Source organism: Petaurus breviceps, unplaced genomic scaffold (assembly GCF_028583685.1).
Source record: "Petaurus breviceps papuanus isolate PSGF00001 unplaced genomic scaffold, PetGlider_PUasm1.0 90752, whole genome shotgun sequence".
Lineage (NCBI taxonomy): Eukaryota > Metazoa > Chordata > Mammalia > Diprotodontia > Petauridae > Petaurus > Petaurus breviceps.
The window spans coordinates 10116201-10130810 of record NW_027187336.1 but is presented as its reverse complement, the minus strand read 5'-3'; the positions used below and the strand labels follow the sequence as shown (position 1 = coordinate 10130810).

Genomic DNA, 14610 nt, shown 5'->3' with positions numbered 1-14610 from the left:
GGGCAGGAAATGTTTCTTGTTTAAGTCTTTGCATCTCTGGTGCATTGCACGATACCTCACACATATCAAGTACTTGACATATCATTTATGAGTGACGTTGTTCAAAAAATTCTATGGTTTTATATTGTGTTTTCAACAGGATTATAAACTCCTTGACTGAGGCCAAGTCATATTTTCTATTAATTTCATATTCCATTATTTACCTACTACCTATAATAATATAGGATACACAATAGGTATTCAATAAATACTGGCTAATTCATCCAGGCTGGGCATCAGCCCTGAAAAGATTCCTAACTTCCATAGGAATAGCAAAAAAAGTTTTTCCTTTGATAGTGTTCTATGTTATAGCTGGAAGCATCTAGAACAGCAGTGTCAAGCATGCAGTCCTAAGGACTCCTGAATGGGCCAGAACAAGATTCAAATATAATCAGGAAATAATTAACAAAATTAATTAAAACACAATAGAATATTGGTAAGGTTAATATACAGTATATATGGTTTAGTAGCCTCCATTTCTATTTTAGTTTGACACCAAAGTTCTAGAAACAGTTAATTACAGTGCAAATGAAATCTGTTCTAAAGGCATAAACTCTGTAAATAGGTTTTTAAACTTTCTCACCATTGAATTCTGATCTGGTTCTTCATAGGGATTTTTTGCTCTCCAAGGTAAACGAGGACACCAATTTTCAACCTGGAACAGAAAAATGCAAAGCCTTAGGTATTCATATATTAATACCTCTTTCTTCCACCTCCCCCTGATTCCTTTGTAAAAATATTACAAAATAATATTAGGTCAATAATTTTATGTGAAGTCTTTTGTCTAATCAGAACGAAAAAGACCTCAGTCTTTCTTACTGAAATCTCATAGCTCAATTCTTTTTTTTTGTCTTAAATTTCTTTACTTTTAGTTTACAACTTTCAATTCTACAAGTTTTTAAGTTCCAAATTTTCTCCCCTTCCTTCTCCTTCTCCTTCCCTCCTAAGGTGGCATGCAATCCAATATAGGTTCTACATATACCTTCACATTAAATAGTAGTCAAGTTATAAAGAAGAATTATAACCAATGAATGATCAATGAGAAAGAAGGAACAAAATTAAACAAAAAAGAGAGGGAGTAAGTAATTTATTTCAATCTGTATTCAGACTCCATCATGCTTTCTCTGGATGTGGATAGCCTTTTTCATCATGAGTCCTTTGGAGTTGTCTTATAGCCTGGCATTGCTGAAAAGAGCCCAGTCTATCAAAATTAGTCATCACAGATAATTGTTCAATTCTTTATCAAAGGCCTACCCAATTTCTAAAGTAAGAGGCCTAAGCAGTTGAGGAAAGAATCTTCCCTGTGATTGATTACAGAATTATTAGATAAAGGGCAAGAATATCTTTTGATGGAGACACCTATGATGTCTCCAAAGGCTCTTTTCTGAACCCTTTTCTTTTCCTTTTCTTCATCTCTCTCTTGGTGATCTTTTATCAGGTCTCCTGAATTCAATGATCTCTTTCTAAATTACTCCCAAATCTACATTTCCAAGGTTAATTTTTCTCCTGTTAGTATTAAAGAGATGGTCTTCTGTTTCTAGGAGAAGTTTGGGATCATTAGAGTTTTGCATTTTCCTAAAGTTAACATTTCACCAGAGTTGTTGTAGGACTGTTGGCTATGAAACACAATAATTTTTAAAACATTTAAAGTGAATATTACACAGAGAGAAGTGGAGAGGTGCATTTTAGTTGTTCAAAGAATAACATAATGAGATGAGAACTTTGAAGAACAATAAGAAGAAAAGACATAATCAAGGAAATGTATGATAGGAAGAGAAGATGACCTGCTGATAGGTCCAAGGATGACAGGCAGATAGCTAGTGTTCCACTGGTATTACTGAGATACTGAGAGAAGGCAACGAAGCCCTGCATCATGTTGAGTGTCATGAATTTATGAAAGTCATGGACAAGAGTTAGACAAGATGGGCAGACACACACAGGTTTCAACTGAGTCACTAGAGGGAATGCTCTGATTGATAACAGATCAATTCAAGTCATTTCTCTCCTATGCTACAATCCTACGTGTTGGCTATCCCTACCTAATAGGCGACAGGCATCTAAAAATCAAGATATCTAATACTGAAATCATTATCCCTGTCTCTCAAACCTGTCTGTATTCCAAACTTTTCTATTTATTTTGAGCACCACCTCCCTTCCAGTAACCCAGGATGACACCCTTGAAATTATCTCTTATCTTTCTCTTTCCCATACAGAACACATCCTATCAACCACCAAGTCTTGTTGATTTGACCTCCATAATATGCCATGCATACACATCCTTTTCTTCACATTTGCTCAGGCTTTATCTTAATTCAAGCTTTCATCATTTCTTGTCCAATGGCCTCTGAACTGATCTCCTGGTTTGAGTCTCTCTCCCTTTCCAATCTGTCACATAGCTACCAAAAGAATCTTAAAGCACAATTCTCACTGTCACTCTTCTATTAATTTTTTTTTTCAAAAAGAGACTTCCTATTGTCCTTACTATGAAATATAAATTCTTCATCCCTTCATATTGTGGATCCAGTCTATCTTACCAGACATTTCTTATTATTCCACTTCTCATACTCTATATTCCAGCCTAACTGGCTTACTTGCTAGTCTCATAGCTTGACATCCCATCTTTCCTCCCTCATTCTTTGTCTATGCTGTCCCCTATGCCTAGAATTCATTCCCTCCTCACTTCTGTATCTTAGAATCTTTGGATCTCTTCAAGGCTAAAATCAAGTGATATCTCCTACTGGAAATTTCCTCAATTATTTAATGCATTTTTTTAAATGAATGAAATGCCAAAGTCAAAGCACTTAACTTTTATTATAATGTAGCTTAAGATCTTACTAAAATATGACTTTGACTTAGAAGTCAGAAATAGGGTTCTTAATCAATGGTGATTTTTTTAAATCTAGTTAGTAGAAATAAATGAGTTAGTGAGAAATAAATAAATCCATCAGTAATGCTTAGTTGTAAATGACCTGGATACAATAACTACATAAAAACAAGAGAAGAGTTTTTGTTTTTATTGGAGAAATGAAATGTATCTTTGTCCTTTTATGGATCAAAGGAGAAGCAAAATGTATCTTTTGCCTTTTCTGGATAAAATTTAGATTTAATCATACTTACAAATCACTTCTGAATGTCAAAAAGACTCTTCAAAGTGAACAAAGGGAATGTCAGAATAGCTCTCTCTATATAAAAAGCAACTTTCTTTGGCTGTCCAAGCTCTGATTATTGGTCTTACAACAACATTACCATGAATGGTAAGATCTTAAATACTACAAATGAGAAAAGTGAGGAACAGAAAGAAAAATAAGCAACATAGAGAAAGCCTTATTGGACCCAGCAACACTGCCTACATCTGTGCTTCATATATTTTGACTGGACTGAAGAGCTTAGATCAAAGTAATGAAAGAGAGTGCCCCCACCAAAACATTGCTAAAAAGTATGTTTATAAAACTAAAGTTTCAAATGGACTTCAGAGTTTCAATACAACAAATCACTGAAAAGTGTGGGAGAAGAAAAGTAGAGAATCTAAATAAACTTGACACTAAGAAAATAAAACAAAAAATCCTATTTAATTTAGGACCAGAAAAATGAAACAGTCCATAAGGGAAGAAGGAAATAAGAAAACAGACAAGTGAAAAGCAATGTTAATGAGAGCATGTCTTGACTAAAGATAGCCTCTCCCTTCTCTAGTCCTATTTCAAATAAGAAAGCATTTTAGATTCACTTTGGTGGAAACGTTGCATGAACCCTTGTTCCAAAAGGTGACTTTAGGTTAGAAGACAAAAACTTTTATTCTTTTGTTTAGATGATTATGTAGAATGATTTTCCTTAACCTGAAACACTGGACAAAATCTGAAAGTTTCTAAAAGTGGTGTGTTTAAACATGGTAGATTAAGTAGTTCAGTCTAATTTTTAGCTAGGGATTTCAATATAACACATCCATCATAGAAGAAAAAGTAAAAATTCACCTTCTTTGATTATGGGAATTTGAATGAGCAGGGGTTGGTTTTGGCAGGGAAGAGGGATAAGGGAAGAAAGAATCCCTAGATAACAAACTAATTAATTATACAAAAACTAATTCTTCCATAAGGAAAATATTTTCATTTTTTTCCATGTCTCAAAGGATTACTCAAGCTGGAAGAAAGCCAACATTGGCAACAACTCCAAGTGCTGAAACAAACAACTCTTAAATGAGCAACATTTTCCAAAATAATGGCTTCAATTAAAGGCATTTAGGGAAAAGACTGCCAAAGCCTAGTAACTCAATGTCCTAAATTTGTAAGTTTCCCCTTAAAAACCAACTTAAGGGGCAGCTAGGTGACGCAGTAAATAGAGCACGGGCCCTGGAGTTGGGAGGACCTGAGTTCAAATTTGGCCTCAGATACTTGACACTAGCAGTGTGACCTTGGGCAAGTCACTTAACCCCAACTGCCCTTCCTCCCCCTCCAAAAAAACAAAACAAAACCCACAACAACAACCACAACAAAAACAACTTAAGATTCATGTGATCATCATTAGGTCGTAAAGAACATAGCCATTTAAAAAAGTAAGCCAGATCTTCCTAAAATGACCTCTAATTTGAGGGCAAAATTCATTCTACATGAAGCAATCTTTTTAGTGCATTGGCTTCAGGCTATAAAATGAAGTAACTAGAATAGTAGAATTCTAATATATATTTTATGTAGATATCCCATAAATCAAGTTTTCTCAGAGAGAACACATAAAATAAAACCATTTGATGTTTGAAATCCTATTTCAAAAGAAAGTAAAATTTTATTTCTATGAGTAACTATAATAATAATAATAATAATTATATTCAATATCAAAGAGATTATCCTTTGAGGAGGGGGTCACAAAGTCTCCAAAAAAAATCAAAATTAGGTCAAATTCATATGGACTGTAAGAAAAACATATTAAATTAAATTAAAAAGTAAAGAGACAAAACAAATATACAAGTCAAGTTGGAATATAGAATGGGATGATAAGGAAAGAATAAAATCATGTCAAAAACCAGGAGGAAGTTCAGTGAATTCATGTAGACAATGATATATAACATGACAGATTTTCTTGTTGTCATTTCTCAAAAGCGAACATTTTCTAGGCTTTATTCTTCTGAATGAGTTAATCATTCAGCTATGTTCTAGTCCTCTCTCTTTTCAAAGATTAGTATAGTACTTTATTGGAATAAATAACTGAAAATTTGGACCTGAGGTTTCTGTAGGGTCTTGTTTTATATTTTTCAGTTGAGACGCTCATTCAAAACTAAATTAAGTCAAGTTCAAACTTTTACTTGAAACCTGTCTGGATGAGGAACACAGCCGAGTTTACTTGTATCTAACAAGACTACGAGAGATCACTTTCAAAGGGATTTGGTTCAGAGTATTCAGAGTTTTACTTTGGGGTTGGCTGGGGGGCTATTTCATTGAATTTTTTTTTATTGTGTTCTGATTTGTAATGTTTCAGAAAATAAATTCAAAAGATGACAGTATTTTGCCTATATATGCAACTGTTTTCACTACTTTGACTGACCAGTCTTAATTAGCTTGATTCTTATTTTGGCTGAAGTGGCCCAGTGTCTTAATGCAGTTTTAATCTTTAATAACTTAAGCTTTAGTAGCTTAAAACTGCATTAATAGTTTAAGCTTTAATAGCTTTAAAATGTATTAAGACATCTGGGACACCCTGTATATGATCTTGGTCTCTGACTAAATTTTTCTGATAACTTAAACTTTAATAACTTAAAACTTCATTAAGACTTTAGGGACACCCCTGTATTGCTGTGTAGGCTCTTAACTGTAATCCTAGCTTTACCGTCAGCATACAGCAATCTGTATCTGAGACTTAATCAGCAGACATTTATTGTGCAACTACTTTATGTCTAGGACTGTGGATTTCAAGGAGGGGAAAAGAAACATAAGATGTGTTTTCTGTCCTCAAGGAGCTTACTAAAATCAGCTGGAGGGAACTAGCATACTTAATATAAGAAGAGAAAATCAAAGTGACTAATTATATATTAATGACTCAACTACAATACAAGTTTAGAGAAAAGAAAAAATGTGGGCTGGAGGATTGGAAAGAAGATTCATGGAGAAGGTGGGATTTAAAGTGAACCTTAAATGACTAGTAATTAGAACAACAGCTTACATTTATACTGTATTTTAAATTTTGACAAAGATTATAATTATCTACTGCACCTAATAATCACAACAACTTTGTTTAGAAGTTAGGACAAGTATATCTGTATTTTACATGAAAGGAAACTGAGGCTCAACTATCCATTATATCAGTGGTGTCAAACATAAATAGAAACAGGGGCCACTAAAGGATCCATACTGTGGCTGCATACTTAGATTAAAAAAAAACACATATTGAGTGGCTAGGTAGCCTAGTGAATAGAGCATCGGCCCTGGAGTTAGGAGGACCTGAATTCAAATTCGGCCTCAGACACTTACTAGCCATGTGACTAGGCAAGTCACTTAACCCCAATTGCTGTCCAAAAAAAAAAGCAAAAAAAAAAAAAAACCCCAGCACATATTAACATTATTTATGTTCTACTGCATTTTAATTTACTTTGTTAAACATTTCCCAATTAAACTTTATCTGGTTCAGCCCACACCCGGCAATGTTGCTGACTGTTGGCCAAGCCTTTGACCCCTCTGCACTACACTACACAGTCTGTAGAAAGAGATGGTCATAAAGACTCAAATTTTCTTTGAATAACTTTCCCTGGGGAGAAAATATAAAATTATCTTTCAAAAGAGGAGACTAAGGATATATTTCTCAGCAGTGAAATGAATAAATTAATTGTGCTTGTGTGGCAAAGTACAAAAACTTCCTATATTAAAAATGCAGTTATTTCTTTCCCCTCTACTGCATTACTAAGAGTAGAGAGAAATATATATGAACTGTGTTTTTTTCTGGAAAATATGTTCGAAGACATTCTAGCAGCCATTGTTGACCATTTTCAAAGAGAGTCAGATTTTTATGGTTTGGTATATACAGCTACAAACTTTCATGGATAGTTCATGCATTTTTATGTGAATTTTTGCCTAGAGACCCAGGTAAATAATGTTAAAAGACAGTAACTATTAAAGATGGGGTAAAATAGTATCTTTAAACATACTTGACTCTACCATCTAATATTCTAACTCTTTCATGATCTCCCTAAGCAGATCATTTTAGCCAGCAAAATATAAAGATTAAATGGAAAATAGGTTTGGTCATCATGGACTCAGAATTTCCTTGCAATACACCACCCAGTTTGAATGCTTTATTAAGTCTATTTCTTAAGTTTGTACTGCTGTGGTAATTAAAAATGGAAGGGTCCTCATCTCTGTCTCCTGGCTTTCTTCATGTCTCAGCTAAAGGCTCACATCCTGCAAGAAGACTTCCAGTCCTTCATGCTCTCCCTCTGAGATTAGTCCCAATTTATCAGGTCCATATCTGGTTTGTAGCTAATTGATTGCTTCTTGTCTCCCTCATTAGCCTTCAAATTCCTAGAGAGCAGGGATGGTTTGCTGTTGTTGCTGTTGTTTGTTTTGTCATTGCTTTTCTCTGGAGCCCCAGTGCTCAACAAGGTGCCTGGCACTTAGTAGGTACTTTATAAACATTAATTGACTAATTTATGGCCAAGAGAAGTTATAAAGTCTAAGAAAAACAAAGATGCCTCTGTGAAGCTATATCTTTTTTTTCCCAAAGTGTCTCAAATGTTGTTCCTTTCTTTTTAAAAAAAAATTACTAATATATTCTGTTTATACATTAACTACAGGTTCTTCTGGGGAAAATTTAGGCAATCTCCAAAAAGGATACTGCTCCAAAGGATAAAAGAAGTACAATCAATCCAATCTAATAAATATCTCTTAAGCAAGGCATTGTGCTTGGGGCTCAGGATAAAAAGACAAAAAAAGAAAAATGGTCCATGGCCTTAAGGAGCTTATATTCACCTGAACATAACTACCTTCTCCTACTGCAAAGGACATAGAATGCAACACTAACCAGTAACAGGGCAAAGAAATATACAACATATTAATGAAATCTTCAAAAGATCTTATACTGTAGTAGCTGCTGGTAAAAATAATGAAGAGAAAATAAAACGGGTCATAACTGAAAGAGAAACCTGAGCAGAAAGCTTTCTGAAATCCTAAAGGGAAATAGTATTAAGGTTTTATGGTTTATAGTATTAGCAAGAATCTTAAGAGATCAAATATTAAACATAGATAGAAAAATAAATTGAAAACTTTACCAGAGTACCTCAAAGGCTTTATTCGTTATAAATAATATTTGCCAAGATTTTGGTACAATATAGGACAATTTTACTTTTCCACTTTTTTGATTTTGGTGAAGTACAGCCAAGAATATGTTTGTTTGGGACTAGGGGTTCTCTCAATAACTAAAACTTATGAACTGGAAATATGAGGAAAAAAAGCAGTTAAATTAAAAAAATAATTAATAATAATAATAATATTCAATATCAAAGAGATTATCCATTGAGGAAGGGGTCACAAAGTCTTACTAATGTCTTACTAACAGAAGAACAGGGGAAAATTGACTAGCCAAAGAAATCTACCTCTTTATTAATATTACAATGTCTTCTCTGAGTATGTATGTATACATGTATGTGAGTATAAGTACCTAGGATTTAAGATAATAAGAACTACAAATAGACATAGAGAAGTAGAAGACTCAGAGAGTGAGGGGAATGTTATTCTAAATCTATACACATACATTTCTGCTGAGAGGTCCATTATATCTTACTAAAAGGGGAATTCAAATTTTAAACTGTTAAAAACCTTAAAAGACTATGTTATTTTTCTCATGTAATGAAGTCCCACAGTGAGGTGCTGCCCTTGTTACACCAAAACCCAGAGAACTGAATTCTTCATTCAAACTTTTTCCCCTGCATCATAAAGAGTCAATTCTTCATCACTGCCCACTTTGACAAATTACTTCCATACAACACCATTTCCAAGTTATCTTTAGCAGCCAACACAGCCCATAAATCCAAATCATTGTACTGGTTATTAGGATTTCATTTCATGCTCGCATTCACAAACATTTAAGCTTTCAACCTTTGCTGTTGGGCATTAATCTTGGCATTAATCATGGGATTAAGTATGCTGAATTTAAACTCAAGGTTAATAGCATGTTCAGCCAATATTAGTTTTACATACTGCCAAGGGAGAACTCAAAGAGGCAAAGACCTTTATGTCTGTTGTTCACTAGATAGAAGAAACAGATTGATGAATAAGGCATAAAATTGCTTCTTTGTTCCTTTATGAAGCAGTATCATTCCTCATCCTCAACACATACACACACACGCACACACACACACACCCTGTTGTATGAATCAACAGTTTTTATCTATTATAATTCTAGCAATCAATCACTCTGCAGATTCATTCTTTCAGAACTACTATAATTCCAAGACAACTAAATGCTGCAAAGGGACATAAAAGGTTAAGGAGTTTCAGAAATATGCTGTCTGCTTCAAGCTGGTCCTAGAGGAGTCATGTAAAGTTGGGAACTAGGGAAGAAGGGATGAGTAAAGTAGCTAGGAAATACACTGATGATATCTATATACATAGCAAGAGAAGTGAATTAAGAAATTCATTTTGAATTCACTGAAAGATCATAGCAATGGAAGCAGATTCTAAGAGCTCTGCAGAGAGCTAAGTTAATATACCTGAAACAATGACATTCATAATAATTATTTTATGGGTCCTCATTTCCATAATGGGGGTAGTTACATGATTCACAAAGACAGATAGAGAAAATTATTTCCCCGGTGTTCCAGAAATGTAAAACTGCCTAATGGATCAGTCATTGATTCTTTCCACTTGGAATAGCTGAATACTCAGTTTTCTAGAGAAGATTCTTTTCAAGTCTCATTTTTTTGTCAGGTGCCAACTCAATGGTACATTTGACCCATCAGTAAAATTAGGACAATTAAAGTTCATTTTTTAGGGATGATGTCAGGTATTGTGATTGTAATTTCAAACATTAATTGACCTGAATGTATGACTCTAAGTTTAAAACAAAGATGTTTGTTTGAATACTGGACAATCATTTATACAAGACAGAATAGAAGGGGTTCATTGTATGGCTAAGAGTTGAAAGAATCACAGATTCTAAGAGTTAGAAGTTGGAAGTGAACTCAAGGTTAACTAGTATTCTTGCTAATCAAAACAAAGCTCAATAATCTCAGAGGTTTCTTTTAACCTTAATATTCTGTGATTTTACGGTTCATTTAAAAGTGTATTTACAAAAGGGTACAAATGTACTCTTTAAAACCAAAAATTTCAGACTTCTCATCTAGGTCTTCTTTACTTCATACATTTATTTTAAGAATAAATGTTGGTGGCCTTGACTATAGAAAGAAAATCAATGAATTCAAAAGTTTGAGGTGGGCTTATCCAACTCAAGGAGTAAAGGATGGAGGGAACACAACTATAATTCAATGGGAGTTGCCTCATCATGGGAAAGTCAGAAACCAAATAAGCCCTAGCCTGAAATTACTCAAAATAATAACCAGGGTTACCACGATTACAGGGGAATAAAAGAAGAGTTCATTTAGGGAAGCCCAATGGGAAAAATTACAGGATGCAATGTAACTTAGGGAATGCAGAAGTGCATGTTCAATTAGTGTTTACACTAGAGACTTTATGATTGGTTTTTTTGGTTGTTTTTTTTTTAACAAATTTTGAAAGTACAGACAGAGCTTTAAAGGGAAAGAATAATAATAGGAGCTAATGATTATATAGAGTTTTCAGGTTTGCAAAACACTTTTACAAACAATTTGAAGGGAATCAACAAATATCTATACTTAATTTTTTTTAATGTTTTGTATACCTGTAAAAATGTACTCTGTATATTTGTCTGTATCCCCTCCCCTTTAAAAATTTGACAAATAATGTAACAGATATGAAAGAGATCCAAAACTTCTAAGAGGTAATAAGATAAGAAAACTACAAAATCCAGAATTCCTAACAAACACTTTCATGTTTAGAAAAAAAAAATAAATGAAAACATCTTTCACATATTCAAAAGTTGAAATGTCATTGTTTTAAATTCATATATTAAAATGTAAAATGAAAACAATTTTGTCACATTTCTATCTCTGACTTTGGTACATTTACCTCTACCTCTTATTTAAGGGGTGCAGAGCTGTTTACAATCCAATTCTATAGGAGAGATTAGAACACTTTGGCTTCATATTCTATTCATATTAGATCCTTTAAAATAAGCACGTTTGTGGGCAGCTAAGTAGCCCAGTGGATAGAGTACTGGCAATGGAATCAGGAGGACCTGAGTTCAAAACCAGCCTCATATACCGACACTTACAAGCTATGTGAACCTAGCCAAGTCGCTTAACCCCTACTATTTCACAGAAAAAGGGAAAGAAAAGAAAAAAAATAGGCACATTTTAACCTATTGACCTAGACAGGGAGATATGTCTGGCATAACACAACTTTCCATCTTATAGCCTCATGATATTTCTGCCCAGGCGTACATATTTTTTATTGTTTGTTCTAGTTGCAACTTTATCCTACATACTTCAAAGGCCTTAAACAAAATAAGAGACTCATTTTTTCATGCAGCACCTGATACCTTTCTTGCACTTAACTTTTATTGTATGAAATTATTAGAAAGGGAAGGAAGAAAACCAATAGTTAAAATACAGGATAATACAAGATGATTTCTATTTGACTTTGGATTGCACTTCACTTATTTTCCTGATGCCCTTAACCTCTCCTTCCCCTCAATTTTACCAAATGACTTACTGTCAATTTTTTTTTGGAGAGAAAAAAATCAAAATTGGTAGCAGTCACTGAATACATACAAATCAATAGCATGAGTTAGAAATCAGAATACTGAAGGATCAGAAAAAAATTAACCTCAGAATCTTCCTAGAAAAGGAGAATACAGTTCATAAAAAAATAATAGGGGCTTCATTATACAGTGTCACCAAAGTCTTAGTGCTGTTTTAAGACATTATAGACTGTATTTATATAAGGCTAATATACAATATAAGCAACAACCAGCAAAGTGTACAAAACAATCTTGTGACTTTAAAAGTTGCTGGAGTTCTAATTTATGTGCCACCCCCCCCCCCCCCCCCCCCGGCTTTTCATTATCATTAATCACCATGGCATTCTATTGGAACATATTTTTGAAATTTGTAAAAGAGCCAGGAAGTCATTTTTTCATGCATTATATGAATCTTTATTAGACTATAACATCCAAGCTGGGTTACAGAACTTCAAAGAAAATGTAGAGAAATTGGAGAGTCCAACAGGACAAAGATGGTTAAAGGGATGCAACTGCATCTGTCAGTAAGGATTGAAGGATGTTTGGAAACAAAAGTGGGGGAAGTGGAATAAACTAAGGGGTAGCAGAGTCAAGAGGACTTTTTTTATGATGTGAAGGTAATCTGACATAGAGGAAGGAAGTAGCTCAGGCAATCTTTTATGACTAATTTAGTGATGTCTTACATATAGATTCCCACACTATGGAAAGTAACAGCTCAGTGGAGAGACAGAGACTGAAAATACAAAAAGAGAAGGAATAATTAATGGCACAGGGTGCCCACCCTCTCTAATGGTACACATCTTCCATTAGGCCCTTTCATGCCTGTAAAACTTGTCTATTTGTCCTTAAGAATGACATCATTATCTCTCCTGCACCTAGAAAGTTCCAGCCTCTCACCTTTATTCATACCATTTTCCTTTCCTAGAATGTCTTCCCTGCTCCTCTTTTGCCAGAAACCAGAACAGATAAGAGAAAGATTCAGAAAGAAGGAGATGGTCCGGTTGCTGTTAATGAGCCCCACTCTCTCTTAAACTATTCTCTGATGCCATTCTTCAAAATAAAACTCCAGTCCTCCCTTCCATTGGGGAGACTCGACCTTCCATTTCCCACCATACAGTACTTACTATGCTATTTTGTCATCTACTACAGGCCCTTAATTTTGCATAAAATGAAACTGAGGCGGGATGGAATCAAGATGGCTGAGTAGAAACAGGACCTCCCCGTGGCTCCAGATTCCACCTTCCCCAATTCATGTAAAAGGGGACTCTGAACAAACTTTGGAGCTATAGAACCCACAAAATGACACAGAGAAGCTAACCTCCCACTGAGGACAAGCTGGTAGGCTGGCACAAAGTGGCCAGCCCAGTTCTACCTGGAGATTTTAGCCCCAAGGCGGGCCTGACCAGCTGCCAGCTACAGGGATTCCAGATCACCAGAAGCTGTGGCCATTTTCAGATTTATCACCATATAGATGCTAAGAACAAGGTGAGAGGTCAGTGCAGTATGGACTTTGGGACCCAGTAGTTGGGAGTGCATTGGCTTTTGCCCCTGGGGTGAGAAGCTGCTGAGGCTGTGTGCACAGCCCCCCACATGTGGCAGCTTCAGCTCCTGGCCTGCAGACTGTAGGGGAACCAAGCCACCAGGCTGAGGGGTAATTGCTCTTGCTTCAACATACTTGGATCTGGATTGCGGTCTAAGATGGAGGTCCTGGGGTGTGTGACCAGCTTGCCAGAGAGGGCACCCAACTAATAACTCCAGCAGCTGAGAAAACCCCAGTGTTTGGGACAGAAGCTCCGCTGTCTGGTGGGAGAGCCCTCCTGTGACAAAAAGCCCCAAAGTCAAGTAATTGAGTGGCAATATGACCAGGAAAAGGAAACAAAGCAAACAAAAGAATACAACATTGGACTCCTATTTTGGGGACAAAAAGGATCAAAGCATGGAACAGGAGGAAGACAGTGTAGTCAGAACTCCTGCACCAAAAGCTTCAAAGGAAAATACAAGCTGGTTACAGGCCATAGAAGACCTTAAGAAGGAAATAAAAGAAGTGGAGAAAAATTGGGAAGAGAAATGAGAACGATGCAAGAATATTATGAAATGAGAGTCAACAGCCTGAGTGAGGAAAATCACACCGTAAAAAACAGACTAACTCAAATGCTCAAAAGGGCAATGAGAAGAAGAATGCCTTAAAAAGCCAAATTTCCCAGATGGAAAAAGAATCTCAAAAGCTCAACGAGGAGAATCATTTCTTCAGAATTAGATTGGAGTAAATGGAAGCTAATGATTTTATGAGAAATCAAGATGCTGTTAAACAGATCCAAACAAATGAAAGAATAGAAGGCAATGTGAAATATCTCATGGGAAAAACCACTGACCTGGAAAATAGATCCAGAAGAGATAATTTAAAATTATTGGACTACCTGAAAGCCATGATCAAAGTAAGAACCTAGAAGTCTTCCTCCAAGAAATTCTCAAGGAAAATTGCCTTATGTTTTAGAACCAGAGGACAAAATAGAGGTTGAAAGAATCCACCAATCACCTCCTGAAAAAGATCCCAAAAGGAAAACTCCTAAGAATATTATAGCCAGGTTCTGGAGTTCCCAGATCAAGGAGAGAATATTACAAGCAGCCAGAAAGAAATAATTTTAATATTGTGGAAACACAATCAGGAAAACCCAGGATCTGGCAGCTTCTACACTAAGGCATTGAAGTGCTTGGAATGTGATATACCAGAGGTCATAGGAGCTGGGATTAAAACCAAGAATC

The 14610-nt window shown here is 35.3% G+C and overlaps 1 protein-coding gene across 11 annotated transcripts in view; it reads right to left on the bottom strand.

Moving 5' to 3' along the window:
• Window positions 1–14610, bottom strand: part of MGAT5 (alpha-1,6-mannosylglycoprotein 6-beta-N-acetylglucosaminyltransferase) — a 397474-nt gene that overhangs the window by 134298 nt on the left and 248566 nt on the right. For all 11 annotated transcript variants that reach the window (XM_069067800.1, XM_069067805.1, XM_069067798.1 and 8 more), the window contains one exon: window positions 623–694. In XM_069067800.1, the coding sequence (XP_068923901.1) occupies window positions 623–694 (72 nt within the window). The remainder of the gene's footprint in view (window positions 1–622; window positions 695–14610) is intronic.